Source organism: Capricornis sumatraensis, chromosome 3 (assembly GCF_032405125.1).
Source record: "Capricornis sumatraensis isolate serow.1 chromosome 3, serow.2, whole genome shotgun sequence".
Classification (NCBI taxonomy): Eukaryota; Metazoa; Chordata; class Mammalia; order Artiodactyla; family Bovidae; genus Capricornis; species Capricornis sumatraensis.
Genome location: NC_091071.1, coordinates 166,871,738 through 166,891,098, shown reverse-complemented (window position 1 = coordinate 166,891,098; position 19,361 = coordinate 166,871,738). Strand labels below are relative to the sequence as shown.

Sequence of the window (19,361 nt, the reverse complement as noted above, 5' to 3'; positions counted from 1 at the left end):
TCAGAACTACTACCTGTTGTTTCTTACCCTGTAATTTGTATTACTGTGAGGTCATGAACCATGGAAGTTTTCCCTGTCAGAGTTGAGAGGGACTTTGAAAGTCAAAGTGAAGTCGCTCAGTCGTGTCCTACTCTTAGCGACCCCATGGTTGTAGCCTAGCACACTTCTCTGTCCATGGGATTTTCCAGGCAAGAGTACTGGAGTGGGTTGCCATTTCCTTCCCCAGAGGATTTTTCCAACCCAGGGATCGAACCTGGGTCTCCCAAATTGTAGGCAGACGCTTTACCATCTGAGCCAACAGGAAAGTCACGAGAGGGACTTTAGATATAACAAATTTATTAGGTTTTAAACTTGGAGACTGTGGGTGCCCTAGAGTAACGTTTGAAATTGGATTTTAAAAAATCAGAACACATGTTTTGTTTCCTACACTAAAAATGATGGCTATTAGGAAATTTTGAACTATAAAAACAGTAAATCCTCACTGTAAACATTTTGGAAAGTAGGGATAGCAAATTACAAAATGGGGGATTAAGGCTACAGAAAAAATGAAAGCAGGGGAGGGAGACAGTTACAATTTATACAATACTCACAAAAAGCTTCACTGAGAAGATAACTTAAACAAAGGACTGGAAGAAGGTATATGAGCAACTTCCATAGACATTAGAGACAGGGGCACTCAAGCAAATAGAACTGCAAGTCAAAACTCTGGGGGATGGGCTATGAGGGTGATTCTAGAAATAACAAAAATTGCTTTAATGTCAAGCCAAATGCCACTAAAATACAACAAATAGAAGCCTAGACTTAAGCAAAAAGCAGATCATTGGTTGCTGCTGAGATGAACTATACAAAGGGCCAACAAAACTTTTGGAGAAGATGGAAACTGTCATTATCTTAATTGTAGTGAAGGTTTCACAGCTGAATACTTTGACATGTCACAACTTAACAAATTATACATTTCAAATGTGTGCATTTTATGTCAGCTATACCTCAATAAAGATTATTTTTTAAAAAACAAAAACTAGCCCTGCAGTAAGAATAAACATATCAATAAAACAAATGAATCAAAACAGATGCATATATGGGAAGAGAATTTATTATAAAGGACGTCTTTCAAACCAATAAATAGTGCTAGAATTAGTAATTAACAACTTGAGGTAAAGTAAAATTACATCACTATTCCCTGCCTACACAATACACAGAAACTCTAGATTAAAGATGAAAATATAAAACTACACTAAAATATTCCAAGAAACACAGGAGATTGGGTGAGGGATGATCTAAGAACATACAGATAATGAAATCAAAAAGGACAATAAACACAGTTGATGTTAGTCGCTCAGTTGTATCCTATTCTTTGCAACCCCATGGACTGTAGCCCACCAGGCTCCTCTGTCCATGGAATTCTACAGGAGAGAATACTGGAGTGGGGGGATCCTCCCAACCCAGGGATCCAACCCAGCTCTTCTGCATTGCAGGCAGACTTTTTTTCTGTCCGAGCCACCAGGGAAGTCCCAAAACACAGTTAAAAGACATATAAAAACAGTTTTATAAATTTAAGAAATTACTACCAAAAAAAAGTGGACAAAGAATACTCATAAGGTGTTTGCAGAATTTTAAATTGCTACAGTCTACCTGGAAAACAGTGTAGAAATATTTGTATCAAAATATTAAATGCATTCTTCTGTTTGACCTGTCACTTCCACATCTCTGAATATATTCTAAAGAAGTGACTCTGGAATACAAAAACATAACTGCAATATTGTTTACTATAGCATTATTTAGAACGTCAAAAGTTAAGAACCTAAAACCAAAACTGGGATAAAACAGTCAAATTACTGTTCTTCAATACACACAGAGGTAAAGAATCTGCCTGCCAATTCAGGAGATACAAGAGACGGGTTCAATCCCTGGGCCAAAAAGATAGGAAATGGCAACCCACTCTAGTATTCTTGAGCACAGTCGTGTCTTGACTCTTTGGGACCCTTAAAAAAGAAATAGAGGTGTTTACTGACCTGAAAGGAGGACTACAACGTATTAAGGGGAAAAGACTATCATCAGTGTACGCATGCCCGGACACACAAAAGTATGTAATATATTTAGAGAGAGCAACTGATCCCATCTGGTTTAAAACCACAATGTATTCACATATCTGTTTATATATGTGCAGAAAAAGTTTGGAAGGAAATAACCAAACTGTTAAAAGTAGTTAACTCTGAAAACCAGATTACTGACATTTCTTAAAACAAACATGTACTATCAAAAAGTTTTCATTTTAGACAAAGTAGATTAGTGATTGCCTAGGTATGTGGGTGAGGAAGGTGAAAAGTGACTGGTAATAGTTACAGGTTTTCTTTTGCGGGTGATGAAAATATTCACTTTGATTGTAGTGACAGTTGTACAACTCTGAATATACTGAAAACCACTGATTAGTACATTTTAAATGGGTGAAATGTATGGTATGTGAACTATATCTCAATAAAGCTATTCTACTTTAGAACAAAATTTATAACCAAAACATAAAAAAATAATTCGCAATTTAATATTCACACTGCACTTTATACTTAATTGCCAATAGAAACCTTAAAAACCCAAACAGCAACTCTTAAAAAGCTTCAAACAAGAAAAATGAGTCACTAGCTTCCCTGGTGGTTCAGTGAAAAAGAATCCACCTGGCAATGCAGGAGATACAGGTTCCAACCTGTATCCCCTTGAGAAGAAAATGGCAACCCATTCCAGTGTGCTCCAGTGTTCTTGCCTAGGAAATCCTACGGACAGAGGACCCTGGCAGGGCTACAGTTATAGTCTATGGGCTCGCAAAAGAATTGGATACAACTTAGCAACTAAACAACACAGAAAGTGTTAAGGGCAGTTAACCATGGACAATACAGGGATAAATTACAACCTTCATTCTACCTTTATAAAGATACACTACCCTCCTTAAACAATAATAGATAATATTCACTTATGAGAACAGGAATGAACTTTGAAAATGTATTCAGTTGAAACAGTATGGTACCATTTCCCAATAAGTGATGTTGACGATGAACAAAAAGTTTCAGTGTTTAACAAATTAAGCAAAGTAAAATTTGTTTCTACAGCCTCCTGTTTGCCTAGCTCTTACCTGGTTTTAAAAACTCCTCTCCACTCCCCCCAAAAAAGCTTAAAACCAGAGCTGATAGGAATTACTTTAAGAGCTCTTTAATGCAACTCTGCAATAAATGCTTACTGACTCCTTAGCTTCATGCCAAAAAGCCTCTCAAGTATTCAAGACCCTACATTCTGTTACACCTTACACCTTATCAACTCAAAATGGTATCGTAACACTCTTCAAAACAAAACTCTCATCAGTCTAAGTCTCTTCAATAAGCCCTGATGACATAATATATTTACTCATCATTTATGAGATACATGCTATTTGCCAGAGGCTGGAGATATAAGGCTGAAAGATTCTTCAAGAAGAACCATCACAGTGGTTTTTAACCAAGCTGTACATAAAGATAACCAGGGAGTGCTTTTTTAAAAATATAGAAACTCCATCTCATCACTGGATATTTTGATTCAGTGGGTCTGGACTTAAGCCCAAGCGTCTGTTCTGAAACGGATTACTAGCACCCAACGGTGAAGGAAAAAGTAAATATTCAACTCCAACTGAATATTTGGAGCTGAATGCTTTAATAAGACGTGTACCAAACGATGAGAGCACCAAAAGGGGACACAGCCTATAAGAAAAGGGATGAGGAAGGTTTATCAGAGATAAAAAAAAAACTTCAGTTGAAGATGAGACAAGTGGCTAGGTGGATGAGGAAGGAAGGGGATTCCAAGCAGAGAAAACCACATCAATAAAAATAGCACAACTATGTGGAGCAATTGCACAAACTATAAAAATAGCATGTATGTTCAGAAAGTTACAGTACTTCGGTAAAGCTGGAGTGCCAATAAAGCCTAGAGAGGTAAATTAGCTCAAAACACAAAGGGTGTACACTGTGCCATCCTGAGAAGCTTGAAAGTTAATTAGCCTAAAAGCAACTGGAAAAGCCAAAAACAAAATTTAAGTAAGGAAGCATGCGTGCATGCTGAGTCACTTCAATCATGTCTGACTCTGCCACCCCATGGATTGTAGCCCGCCAAGCTCCTCTGTCCATAGGATTCTCCAGGCAAGAACGCTGGAGTAGGCTGCCATGCCCTCCTCCAGGTATCTTTCCGACCCAGGGATCAACCCCCAGTCTCCTGGATTAGCAGATGGGCTCTTTACCACTAGCGCCACCTGGGAAGTCCTGGCAAGGAAGAGACAAAATCAGATTTGCATCTTTAGAAATAACAATTTGGCAGCAACAAAGAAAATAGCCAGAAGGAAGAAAAAAGGGAGAAGGGTGCAGAAAACCAGTCAGAAGACTACTATAAATGTCCCAGCAAGAAATATGAGCAGATCAAACACGGCAATATGAATATAACCTTGGAATTGTCTGAGGCAGGAGGCAAAAATCTAAGGTTCTTAAGTGGCCTGTAATGGAGATACCATACAGAGAAACAAGATACAGGGAATGAAATCACTTGAGTTCAGTTTTGAACCTCATCTGTTTGAACACACCATTCACTGAGCACCCGAAGTGAAAAGTGAAAGTGAAAGTCGCACAGTCCCACCTGATTCTTTGCGACCCCATGGACTGCATAGTCCATGGAATTCTCCAGGCCAGAAAACTGGAGCGGGTAGCCGTTCCCTTCTCCAGGGGATCTTCCCAACCCAGGGATCAAACCCAGGTCTCCCGCACTGCAGGCAGATCCTTTACCAGCTGAGCCACAAGGGAAGCCCAAGAATACTGGAGTGGGTAACCTATCCCTCCTCCAGGGTATCTTCCAGACCCAGGAATCGAACTGGGGCCTCCTGCATTGCAGGCGGATTCTTTACCAAAAGAGCTATCAGGGAAGCCCACTGAGCACCTATTATGCATCAAGCACTGGGCTCCAATAATTAAATATGCAAACTAAATTTGTACTGGTGTCCCTAAATTATATGTGAACAACAAGTAGGGCTTAACATGTGTGAAAATGTGTCCAAAAGGCATGTGTGTATGTGTGTATGTGAGAGAGATGGATAAGCTGACTACTCAATCCATGATGCACAACAGTAGGGTCTCCAAACACATTGATCTAGTGGAAAGAATATGAGCTAATCACCTTAAATATATGTCTTCTATGAGACCTTAAAAAATTGCATCTCATTTTTCTCACCCTGACTTTCCTCATCCATAAAACAGAAATAATAATAAACAACACAGGGTTACGGGGGCTTCACATCATATGTAAAAAGGCTAGAATGGTCCTGGCACACAGCGTATGGAGATATGTCAATAAAACTTATGGTACAGAAAGTACATAAGTACATAAGTACATAAAGTACAATACCAAAATAAAAATATCTCTAGATCTCACTGGATACACTCAATCTATCCTAACAACCTCAGCACATCACACTCACTAACTTCTTTTTAATTAAAACAGAGATAATTAATGTAAAGGAAACCACTGCACTGATGGGGGAAAAAAGTTAAATGGTTTCTAATATCTTTTCCAACACCAAAATTCCACTGGAAACGTATCAATTCACCAATTCGGTTTTCAGTCAGTAAGGTAAACCAAACTCTTAACAAAAGGTTTGAAATTTGTCCTTTTCCTCTTTTTAAAATACAAAAATTTCAGGGTCTAAGTTCCCTGGCAGCCCAGTGGTTAGGACTAGGCACTTTTACAGCTGTGGGCCTAGGTTCAATCCTTGGTTGGGGAACTAAGATCCTACAATCCACAGAGCAAGGCCAAAAAAGAAATTCAGAGTTTGAAATTTTGTGAAAATTAAAAACGTACAAGACGAAACCAAATTACCTAGAATTTCCACCCACATAAATAAAATTAGTATTTTCCCATATTTCCTCCCAATCCTTTTTCCACCTATGTCACTCTCAATGGATATATACAACTTAAGGCCTATTTTCTAGATAATAAGTAAGTGAAGGAACCGTATCTACTATCAAATTATTCTCACTTGGTTTGTTTTTGTCACCCAAACACCCAAGAGCCCCATCTTAACACTCATTTCAATACAGAAACCAACAATTCCTTCCTCCCTTCCTTCCTCCCCTTCATTCTCTGAAGAAAGAATGATATATTAATTTCACTGTTTTGTACTTTACTATAAGCCTTCTGACCTGTATAAGTAGTATCTTCCTCATGTGTCCAATTATGGGGAAAATGAACAATCTGAATCAATAAATTCTTAGTAAATTATAAAGAACATTTTTTTAATTAACAACAGATATGGTGCTTACTCCCTTCATGAAACTATGAATTTCTCTGAAGAAAGAGAAATTCCTTCCTCCCTTCATGAAACTATAAATTTCTCTAGAGAAAGAATGATATATTAATTTCACTGTTTTGTATTTTACTATCAGGCTTCTGACCTGTATAAGTAGCATCTTCCTAATATGTCCAATTGTGGAGAAAACAAACAATCTGAATCAATAAATTCTTAGCAAATTATAAAGATCATTTTTTAAATTAACAACAGATATAGTGCTTTTAAACACATACAATAACCAGAATTAAGTCAATGAACCATTCCCTTAATAAAAGACCTTAGGGTAACTTTCTTTAATAGAGAAAAATTATTTGTCATTAGCAGATCAATTAACTGTATATTAATAACATCTAGAGAGCAGGGCTCTCTAAAAACACCTGCTCTTTCTAATTTAAGCATTCTGCTTCCCAGGGTTGTAAACAAGTTTATTTATGCTGTTAACCTGAAAATACTTTCTTCATAGATAAAGAAGAAAGTTGTCGTTAACTCCAGTAAAACTTGTCACTTGGAAAAATTCCAAATCCACGGTATAAAGTTGTAGATAAACTAACCTCCAAACTCTATTTCTAAAAAGCACTGGCATCAGTGAAGACACCTGTCTGTATATTAGACTTTTGTGCCTTTAGAACTTATTAGGCACCCAAAAGAACCGAAAGCATTTATCGACAGAAACTTGTACACGAATGTTAGAAGCAGGACTGTCCTAATAGCCAAAACGTAGAAACCCAAAGGTCTGTCTACTAATAAATGGATCAACAAAATACGGTATATATATCTATTATGTAACAGACTATTATTCAGCAGTAAAAAGCAATGAGGTACTGATCCATGCTACAAGATAGGTGAACCTTTAAAACATTATGCAGGCAATCCAGTGGTTAAGGCTCTGCACTCCCAATGCAGGGGCCACAGGTTCGAACATTGCTCAGGGAACTAAGATCCTCGGTGCCACACAGAGCAGCCACAAAAAAATTTAAGAAAAAAAAATCACTTAGAAATTACGTAAGTGCTAAATTATGCGAAGCCAGTCACAAAGGGCCACATATCGGATGACTTCATTTACTATATGAAATGTCCAGAAGAGACAAATGCATAGATACAGACAGTAGACTGGTGGGTGCTTAAGGCTAGAGTGACCATAAGGGATAATGAAAATGTTCTAAAACTGATTGTGGTGATGGCTGCACAACTCTGTGAATATACTAAAAACGACCGAATTGCACAGTTTAAATGGATGAATTATATACCAATAAAGCAATTATAAAAAATTGTTAGGGCCCCCAAATTCCACAAATCTAAAAGTTTTCCTAATGTGATTTTCAAAAACACCAAGATACTTTAAACATAAAAGAACACTTACTGAAGAAGGAAAAAAAAGACAAATTTGAATCTGCTGAATCTTCTGAAATTATTAATATGGCAACTGAAAAACAATTCTCAAAAAATATTAGAGAAAAAAACGTGAACATTCCTCTTCAACTTCAGGTTTTATCGCCAATGCCATGTTTAGCCTTCAGCCTAAGTTCTTCAATCAAATTCCCAAATATTAAATTCACCCAACCTATTGCCAATCACTGACCATCACTTCTCACAATATTCACAGTAGGGAGCAAAAAGGTAGAGAGGCATTCTCCTAAGCTGAAACCACACTCCCATTTACAGCTCTTTATCTACATCTAGAAGAGACAGAACGTGAATGTGAAAATTAGGGAAGAAGGGATCAGAAATCCCTCAACAACAACAACTCACCCTCGGAGGGAGGGGACATGGGTATACCTATCACTGACTCTTGTTGAGGTATGACAGAAAACCACAAAATTCTGTAAAGCAATATCCTTCAATTAAAAAAATAAAGTGGCAAAAAAAGAAACCTCTTACCCTATTCTCAGCACTTACTTTATTGGCATTGTCCTATGTTCCTCTGTGAGTGTTAAGCCATTTCCCAAAAGTGAATAGATTCTAAGCAACAGCTAGAATTTTTTAAGTATTCTTTCCAAAATACCAGAAGCATAATTCTGTACTCAGGCTCAGCCTATATACAAAGTATTAAGCAAATGCTGTTGCCCAAGAGAAAATGGATACTTGCACAAAAGATGTGTGTATCTTCTCCAAATACAGAGAGGTGCAATGAAAAACAATATCATTATTATATCACTTCATGGTTTACAAAGCACTTCAGCCACAACCAAACTGAAATCTGAAACACAGCTCTTCCTAAGTAACTGTTTTTCTCTTACTAAGAATCTCCTGATTCATCCCATTTCCCTCTTTTCTTTGACCACAAGAGCACCCACAGCAAATTCTGTAACCCACCACTTTGTTGTGTATTTCTAGATTCTACATTTACCTCCTTTATCTTCCTAACATAGCCCTATTTTCCCACTGCTACATCTCATATACCTAGTCAAGTACAGATATGAGAGTTGGACCATAAAGAAGGCTGAATGCCAACTAACTGATGCTTTCAAACTGGTGCTAGAGAAGACTCTTGAGAGTCCCCTGGACTGCAAGGAGATCAAACCAGTCAATCTTAAAGGAAATCAACCCTGAATATTCACTGGAAGGACTGATGATGAAAGTGAACCTCCAATACTTAGGACACCTGATGCGAAGAGCTGACTCACTGGAAAAGCCCCTGATGTTGGGAAAGACTGAAAGCAGGAGAAGGGGACAACAGAGGATGAGATGGTTGGATGGCATCATTGATTCAATGGACATGCGTTTGAGCAAGCTCCAGGAGATAGTGAAGGACAGAGGCCTGGTGTGCTGCAGTCCATGGGATTGCAAGAGTCAGACACCACTAAAAAATTAAACAACAACAACGTCTCATTACCACCTATTTTTTCCCCCTAATTCCACAACAAAAACCTTTTGAAACAAAACAAAGATATAAACTTCTATAAGGTGCCACCTAGGAGGCACATACAATCAAGTACCACACGGCATTAGAGAAGGGAATCTGAATGTATACTTTTTGTACACTGGAATCTAATCCTTAACACTGGAAAATAATTCTTGAAGTTACAGTCAAAGAAAGCCCGCTGATGAGCCTTTCGACCATATATAAAATGTTTTCAGTCTCTGTGAACTCCAAATATAATGAAAAAGGCTCCAAGAGTACAAGTGAAAAAGAAAACACTGAAAAATATGAAAGCAACTTTAACGTATGTTAACTAAGTGCCAATGGCCCAAATGCTGAGGCATCTAAGCCATCTACCCAGAAAGACAAGAGACACATGGTCTAACAAAGTCAAAGAGCAGGGACAACAGAAAAGGATACGCAGATAATGAGGAGGCTCCCAGTATCAGAATACTTGGGCCCCTCCCAATTTAACATAGTATTTATTAATTATATAGTGTAAGGATTAGCTCACAGCCACTGGAGATTAATGGGATGGATGTCAGGATACAACCAGAAAATGGCAATACCAAGTGAAAAAAAAGTGGGGGGAGTTGGTACAGAGTCAACGAGAAGATTTATCCACTGAATTCTGCCTGGCTACCTAGAATTATCTCCCACAAGATTCAGCCACTGAATTCTGTTTGGCTATCTAGAATTATCTCCCACAGCTGCCAATCTATGGTGGGTGGATACTGACACATCCCAGTGCCAAAAGATTACTAACAAAAGTAAGAAAACTTGAGTTGTCCTCTAAATTTCCTTTCTCAAAAAGCAGAGCTTTCTACCTATCTCTGCCCCCTTAAAATCCAGTACAGAGGCCACAGTTCAATTGATCGACCTTAAAAATTTTTTCCCTATTTCATCACCCACTTTATCTCACAACAGTTTACAGAGAAAACAGATTTCACAAGAGAGAATAAAATAATTACAAAAAGTCAGACTTAAGGGCTGGGCTTTGAATGATGAAACCTTTAATACTATTAAGGAAAGACAGATCTGGTTATAAAAATTATTATTAAAATAAGTATGCAAATTTTTACAGGCAACACTTTTAAATAGTATTATTTACTTAGCGAGATGTGTTTTCATGGGATTTTTTGGTTTTGTTGGCAATGCCCAGGCAGCTTGCAGGATCTTAGCTCCCCAACCAGGAACTGAACTTTGGCCCAACACTAAAAGTGCCGAGTCCTAACCACTGGACCATCAGGGAATTCTCTCTAGTATTTTATAACATCTTGATCCATACCCACTGTCTTGTTTACTATGAGTAAATTTTATAGGTCAAAAAAGAAAAAAAAATTCCTGGTACTTCTTTCCCTCACTCCCCACCAAAGACCTCAATAAGACCCAAAAATGAGGGCTTTGAAGTTTCTAACTATACCAAATACAATAATATTATGTATTAAAATAAGGGATACTAGGGACTGCCCTGATGATCCAGTGGTTAAGAATCTGCCCTGCAATGCGGGGAAGGCGAGTTTGATACCAGTGCAGGTAACTGCGATCCCACATACTATAGGGCAACTGAGCCCACGCACCACAAAGAAGATCCAGTGCAGCCAAAATTTAAAAATCAGAAATATCAAAAAAAAAGAGTGATATTTACTATGTTTATATTCTTAAGAAAAAAGACAAATACAGAAAGAACATAATAAAGAGTTTACACACAACTTTTTAAAATAAACATATAAACAAATCTGAATACCATTCTTCACCTCAAAATATTACAGTTCCTAAATTTAATTTTAAATATCTCAGCTTGCAAGATTTTTAAAGTACTCCATATTACCTTAACACAAGTTCTCAAGCTGCTATGGTTTTAAACTTTTATTTAAAGGGACATCATGCTAATAACCAAGTTTCACAGTTAAAAAAAAACTTAAATATTTTTTTAAAGTCACATGTATTTAGGCACAAGTTAAAAAGGGCATCATTAAAAGATGGAACTCAGGGCAATTCCCCGGTGGTCCAGTGGTTAGGACTCTGTGGTTCTACTCCAAGGGACACAGGTTTGATCCCTGGTCAGGGAACTAAGATCCCACATGCCAAGTGGCATGGACAAAAAAAAAGAAAAAAAGATAGAACCCAGACACTAAAAGAATTTCTACATAAAGCAAAAAAACCCTAATTTCAAAGGTTAAAAAAAGATTAAGTATAAAAAAGTGACTGCTCATAAATGGGAGTAATAATAAGAGAAATGGATATAAAATAAAATACCTGGCCCAATAGCTGGCACTTCCCTCCAATACTGCTGGTGGCATCAGAGCCTGTGATATTCTTTACTTCACCAGCTCACTGATGAAAGCATTCTGCCAATCTGATCTTAAACTTTGTTCCGTTATGCAAAAAGTCTTAAAAAAAAAAAAAAGAAGAAGAAGGGGAAATAGGCCCACAAACAGTAATGGCCCACTGGAACTGCAGAATGTGCTAGAAGCAGAATCACTTTATATTGAGTCACTCTGTCTCAACAGAGACTTTCCTACAATTTCTACCTAGAATATACATATGTAAGTAGTTAAAAAAAAATACTTTAGCATCACCGATGGGGGGAGGGGAGGGAAGCCAACATTATTTGTATTCATCTCCTTGTCATCAAATTTATCTCTAAAAATTACGGCCAAGTAGTTCTTTGATCTTAGAATGCGTTCCTCTGGTTTGGTTTAGGTTCTAGGACTAGAAATATTCCCAGCGAGGCGGAAATACAGAAAGAGCATGGGCATTAGGATCAAAGACCTGATTTCAAAACCAGAGTCTACCTGGGAACTAAGCTTCTCAATAAAGGATTTTACCTCCTTCATAAGATTGTTCTGAGGATTAAATACAGGAAATATTTAGTCCAGTGCCTAAAACATAAGATTCTCAACTTCTTTTGCAGTTCCACCTGACAGATCAGACACGGAGGGCAGCAATTCTCTGAAACAGAGCTACGCCTCAACTCTTCAATTCTATTACACTCATCACTGCTTCTTGTCCAAGTGGTCACTATATATTGCCATGTATTTCTAGCGGAACAGCTAAGCTCTGAGACTCACTGCTTTACTTTATGGTCTCCCCTCACTCAGTCAAGACCAAAACCACCAAGTTATAGTAACTCTGACCACAGGAGAGGTAATGTGTAGGTGGTCCACACCGCAACACAGCAGCTACCTAATGCAGTTCCCTGATGCTGTTCATTATATCCAGACCAACAGAACTGTGGATGATAAATGCCAAGTCCAAGTTGAGTCACTGGTTTAGGCCCCCCTAGGTGTGGAACAGGTTTTGCCATTTAACATGAACACTGATTTGCTAACTGACCTGGATAAAATAGGGCTCAGCACTAGACTCCAGAGTATGTCTTCACAGCATAGCACAAGTAGGGTTTCCCCCTCCCCCGCCACAGCCAGATTTTAGATCTTGAAACTCTGCCAAGGGCTGACCCACAGTTTGACTTGCCCACCTAGCAAAGTACAAACCAAGCACCTTGATTCTTCTTTCAGTTTTTATCCATCCATCGTGAGGAAAGCCAACACAAGATTTTACAGATTTATAATATAAATTATAACATATACTCTAAAAACCAATGGTCATGATTTTTAAATAATGTTTAACCAAACAAGGCAAGAATTACAGGCATTCCACTTTTGCTCCCTAGACAGATCCCTAGACATATACCATCCAAATTAACCACCTCCTACCTTGGTTTCACCCTACACACACAGCTACCTACATCTCAAATTCAACATGTGTTCTACGGAACTTAATTACCTTGTCCCCAAACCAGATTCCCCTCTATATTCCTTTTCCTCTATTACTCCATTTTCCCAAGGACCTAAACTTCCAAATTCAATCACCAAATTCTATGCATTTCTCAGTCCTATCCCACCTTTCCACTGCTCACACCAGGGCTATCAGAGTAGTAATCTAGTCTCAGCTCTTACCCACTCCAATCTCTTACTACCAACTCAACCTTCCCAAAACACCACTGAATAAAAACTACTCCATACAAACAGGCTAAAACCCCTGCTGCCTACTGAATTAAATCTTAGCCTGGCACTCAATGTCCTTATTTTTGTGACAATGTCCTTTTTCCCCCAGCTTTAAGGCCATAGAATTAGGGCCTCATGCACTCAATAACTTTCTTCTGAAACTCTATCATATGCCAAATTCTAGGAACTAGGAACTAGGACATTGAGATGAATAAAATTTGATCTCCACCTCTGAGACTTTAAGCAAACTGGAAACAAAGTATTCTAAATAATAGATACATAATAAGAATGCCCTAAGTGCCCAAGAAGCAGCTCCCTGCACCTCACATTTCTTAGTGTTGCTCACCTACAAATAATAGATGTTAATGAAGTGGCACTGATACTGATGACTGTTCAAAGCTCTGCGATCAACACGCTAATAACTTGTTAGCTAACAAGATTCCACCTCCTCATCTCTACTACGGTAAAGAACTGTGGTACACCAGCTGTCTGGAAAGGTCAAGGGGAAGCACGACTGAGTGTGCTTGTGCCTGATTTATTTCTGAAGAACAGAAGCATGAGAACCCCTCATGAGAGACATCAATTCTTTCTGCTAGTCAGTACTCAGATATTGGCAAAATAAAATAAAACTTATGCAAATTCAACCTATACCCTATTCCAAAGAATAACCAGATGAAAACATTCTAACCCTTTCATCACTATCAAGTTAGGAAACACCTTTCAGGCTAAACTCTCTTCTCAGTAAAATATGCTGTGATTCCAGCTATAGTTTTGGGTTAGTAAGAACGTTAAAATTAACCAAATGAAACAAGCATTTACAAGAGGACAAAAATGGTAAAAACCTAAAAGCTGCAACCACTCCTTTCTAACACACAACATAAGATATATCAGTTCCATGTCAAATTTCACTTAAGCAGCTGATTTTTTTTTTTATCAACTTCCTTCTACTTTCAACTATAACGTTTTAAACACAAAAGTCACCAATACCCAACAGGAATGGCTCTAAAGTATGTATTTAGCCTATAAACAGCTCAAATAGATCTTAAAAGATTATATGTTAAGATGAAAAAAGTATTCTTTGTTTAAAAAGTATACTTAGAAAAGGAATGTATACATTAGAACAAGCTTAAGTCTTTTTTTCTTTTTTAATGAATTGGTCATTTGCTCTTTAGTACCACCAGAACGATAAACGACTCAGTGACAACATTACAACAATCATCCTTTAAAACAAGTGACTGCTTAGTTTAGACCAAATGAAATCATTAGCAATTTAGGCTTTTTTAAAGACATTCACTGAAAGCAGATATCCTAAGTGGACAGTGATTATATAAAGAGTTTCAAAGCTGAAATAGTGAACTTTTTTTACCTGATGTTCTGCATGAATGTTATCCCCAGTAGGCCATCGATGTTTGCTATTATTATAGCCGCCTCCACCACTTCCTCCTCCCCCAAGCTGCTCACCATGCTGCCTCTGAAAGAAGTAGTCCACCATAGCGTCGTCCTGGGAACGGCCTGCAACTCCTATGGATCCTGGGACAGGGCTGGAGTGTGTCCCAGCTGCAAGAGCCTGATTTGCAGCTGGTTGTGGCTGCGCTTGCGACCCTGTTCCAGATGTCAAAACAACAGGCATGTTGGGATTAGCTGGTTCTTGAGGGTGATGTTTCAGGTGGGGGCTGAAAGAGTCCTGCCAAAGCACTGCTTTTCTCTTCAAGACACATGCAACGCTCATTCCACCAACACCTAAGGACAAACAGGTTACAAATGTTTACAATTTGCATTTCTTAAAACATAACTCGATATATGCACCAAGACAAAAATGTGAGCCCCTTGGCTTTTGCGATGTATCATCTAAAATAATTTCTACCAAGCAGCTAAATGTTTCATGACATATACACAATTCTCTAAACTGAAACCTCTGTTTTGAAGTTGCTGAGCGTGTGTGTATGGAAATAACTATAGTAGGTGACAGGCACTCTGACAAGAAATCGAGATCAGGACTCAACATGGCAACTTCAGGGAAACTTATGTTGGTACCAAAGGTTAACAGTATGGAATTAGACTTTAATTAACAACTCTTCTACCCAACTTATTTACACCTTAAGCCAACTGTGGTGGATACTTTTTAAAATGAATAAGAGTTTTACAAAATATCCCTTTACAGCTGGAGCAGACATACATTAATAAACCAAACAAAAATCCAAACCCCATATATAATTAGCAATGACTCAGAATGTCGAAACTTGAAAGGATCCTTTAAAATGTCCGACGTATTCGTAGGATGCTCTCTGAAAAAAAAAAGACCCCCTGACTAAGTAAGGACTGCAACAGAATAATGTTCTTAGCCTGAAACTTTTCAGTTAATGCACATGGGACAGATAAACTCTATTTTTTTACCAATAACTTACAACTATAACTGTAATCACATCATCTTTCTACTAATATTCTGACTCCTACAGAGACAAACTAAATTCACTCCCCTTGTATAGAAAGTCTCACTGTAAAAAAAAAAAAAGAAATGCTTCAAAATAATAACTGTATGGCAAATATATTGCAGACATTTCCTAGGCATTCCTGTTTTACAGATAAAAACACTAAGGTATAGAGGAAAAGTTATGTGATGTGCCCAAGGCCATTCATCTACTGAGCTGTAGGGATTCAAATCCAAATCTGTACACATCCAAAACAACTATAAACCCCTTGCTACCACACCCCAGTAAACCAAAACAGGTACTATTTCTCACTTGCATCTGCTATTCTTCTCCAGAAGGATCAAACAAAAACCTCCAAAATGTTACTATAAAACACCACTTTCAAGTTTTCTTAAAATCAACAATTACACTTGTACAAAGCATACAAGTTGTCAGCCTACACGTGCTTAAAAAAAAAATAAGTGCTTCAAAATAATTATGTTACCAACTAGAACACACCTGTCCACAGCCACTAGAATCTAATTTCAAGGCTATCAACCTAACAGTCCATTACAAATGGCATATCTCCCTTTAGCCCTTCTGTGACAATTCATAAACAGACTCACAAGATTTATAAGAAATCTTTTAAATTACTTCTCTTTATAGGATACACATCTTGATAAAGAAGCATTTGCTTCTCACAATTCATGTTTTAAAAGACACAAAGGAATTTATAATATTTTTCAAAGCCGAATTTGGAAATGCATAGTTTCAGTTAATAATTCCAATCCATCAGAACCTTAACAGGAGTAATCCTGCTTTCTAGACTGCACTATCTGCTTTTATCAAGTCATGTTTACGCTTAAACACGAAAATCAGAAAGTCATAGTTTACCATCGGTACTAGCACAGTCCTAACCAGCCTAATGCCTTTCTCTTTGATTTTTAAAAGAACTCCCTGCCCTCTCATTAGTAAACAGTAGCCAGTCCCATTCTATTCCACAAGGGACTAGTCTAGTAGTCTGTGTTGTAGAGCTAACCAGCAGTCCCAAAACTAAAATTTTACCACTAAACTACAACTTCCCTGAGCCTGTTTCCTCATCTAGAAAATGGAAGAAATCCTTCATGACTTACAAATGCTTTTTAATCAAAATAATACATATAAAAGTTTTTAGTAAATTTGAAGTCACATGCTGAGGCCTTGGGAATTTAGTCACCACCAGTTAAAGCAATGGAGCTCCAGCCCCTAAGAAGATTCCTAAAATAGCAAATACAATCTTCTCTGAAATAAGATTTGCCATAATACTTATCTAAAGAAGAACTTACATATGAAAAAGGTATTCACCATTGAAATACACCGACCACAACTTCATTCTATCAAGGCAATGGTATGGGGGAGCAGTGGGAGAGTTCCTATGAAAAATGTTCAAACAAAACAATTGGCTTTTGTAAAGCTATCTGTATGCCCTGAGACTTCCTGCTTTACCTAATGAGGCAAGGCAGTTTCTCAAACGAGAGAAAACCTGGCAGAAGGGACATTTTGAAACTGAGCAAATACCTAACCAATTAACAAGTGTCTTGGGTAGTTCTGAAATATCTCGGCACCTATCAGCATAAAAATTAAGAAATCAGTCACTTAAATACTAAAAAACATTTAAATTGCTGATGCATTTTAAAGAACTCTCAAACCCACTAAAAAGTTATGTGAAGCACTTGAAATGTGACTTTTTTCCCCAAATGATACATTATAAAAATAAGTATTTTTAAGCAACTTTTAAAAGTACTGAATTCTAGTTACTCTTCCATAGTTTTCAAACTTTTCACCAAAGTTGTTATTTTTCTTTAGTCTTGTTTTTAATATCACTAACAGGTTTTATTTCAAACAAAGGAACATGATCTAATCTATCCCCCGCTCACCTTTTATTTACAAAATGCTTTGTGGTTTAAAAGGTGTTTATTTTTACCATACTGGGGAAAAAAAAAAATCTGTGGTCATAAATTTATTTTAAAGCAGTTCATCTCAACCCAAACTAAACTTCAAACACAACTTCAAAAAGCTGTGGCCTTGAACAAAACGAATCCATTTAGGGCTAAGACAAAAGGAAGAGTTCAAAATCCAGTGTGTATTTCTCAAAACTCCAGATAAAGAATCAAGAGCTCCCAAAAGTGTTTTTTGTAAAGTTAAAACTAGCAATGGGTCGAAATGTTTATTTTGCTTACTAAAACTGCACTGGGAGCCACCTCTGTTTCGGTGAGTCTTGATATGTTCTTCATAAACAAAAGGCTAAAACTACAAACCTACGGTTTCAGAAGTAACAGACTTTAAAAATAGAAACCCCCCCCCCAAAAAAAAAAGCTTCATAAAACCCCATTCTTAATCTCTGGCAGAGTAGGAAGTGAACGAACTGTTACAGACAACTAAGAACAGTGTTTTCTCAAGTGGACAACGAAGAGTAACAACGTATCAAGTTATGGGAAGGATAAAACCTTTCCTGGTAATGTTGTGGGGGAGGGGGCATATGGCGGGGGGTGGAGGAGAGTTACGCGAGCGTATTCCTCACTAGACGTGGGAGTGGTACTGACAAGTATTAACAAACGATTTATGTTTACCAAGAACGTCCGTGAGGACTAAAACTATCTAGTTATTGTGTATCTGTTTATCTACTACAGATGCACGAACCCCTCTTTGAGTTAAGACAGACACGCACCAATACAGACAGGCTCAAAGAGGAAGAACCCACCAAAAACAAGCTCTCACGGAAACAAAAGGCCACAAGTACTCAGGAGCCTAAAAAGCGATCTGAAACTTCCTGATCGCCTACTTCTCCACATTTAAGGCTCGCAAAGTTCCCCCATGGTGGATTTCGCCTGCAGACAAGGGCTATGGCTGCTTCTAAAGCGATTTATTGTTCCTCCTGCTTCGGCGCAGGCACGGAAGCTCAAGAAGTCGAAGAAATCCAGGGTGGTACAGAATTACACTTCACGGCCACACACAAGACTCGGGCTTCGCAAACCCATCAAAAAAGCAACCCGAATGGCAACATCAATCTTCAGGGGCCCCCACAGGGCCAAGCAGAAATGTAGAGGCACGTCTATGCCCAGGGCCCGGGCCTAAACCCCCAGCATTTTCCTCGCTTCGACCCCGCTCCCCACCCCCTCCCTCCTTTGATAACAATAGGGGCCTTGCTGCTGACTCCAAAACATGAACGAGGAACAGCGAGTGAGAAGCCTCAGCCAGGGCCCCGGCGGCTTTTCCAAAGCCCTTCTCCTCCCCGCAACTGCTCTCAAACACCAATACAAAGGGACAATCTGCTCGCTGGGGGTCCGGAGCAGCGTTTGGGGCTAGCGGGGTGCGGATACTCACGGGCGGAGCGGTAGGATGAAGATGGATTTCAGCCCCCCGATCTTCTCTCTCCGGCGCTCTCGCTCCCCCTTACCTTTCACTCCGACAACATGGCGGCCCACTGGGGACTGGGCTGGCGCGGTGCATCATGGGATAGGCTCGGGCCCCGGCTCCGGCGGTGGCAGCTGCATGTGCGGAGAAGGCAGGCTGCTCTGGAACAGGTTGCCTGGTTGCCATGCCAACCCGGGGCCTGTGTGAACTTGGGAAACTCGCTGGCAACACAACCGCTGCGCGCGCGAGTTCCCTACCGCAAGGCAAACATGCGTCGCCGCCGCGGACAGAAGGCGGAGTCCCGCGGGCAGACACTGGAGCGCCCAGGGTGCGCGGATCTTGGT

The 19,361-nt window shown here is 38.8% G+C and overlaps 1 protein-coding gene across 9 annotated transcripts in view; it reads right to left on the bottom strand.

Moving 5' to 3' along the window:
- The window catches only part of PUM1 (pumilio RNA binding family member 1), a 124,356-nt gene extending 105,284 nt beyond the window's left edge, over positions 1-19,072 (bottom strand). For all 9 annotated transcript variants that reach the window (XM_068969001.1, XM_068969004.1, XM_068969007.1 and 6 more), the window contains exons 1-2: positions 18,988-19,072; positions 14,583-14,956 (exon numbers count right to left, since the gene is read on the bottom strand). In XM_068969001.1, coding sequence (XP_068825102.1) covers positions 14,583-14,945 — 363 coding nt within the window. In that variant the 5' untranslated portion in view covers positions 14,946-14,956; positions 18,988-19,072. The remainder of the gene's footprint in view (positions 1-14,582; positions 14,957-18,987) is intronic.
- Between the last annotated feature and the right edge of the window lie 289 nt (positions 19,073-19,361).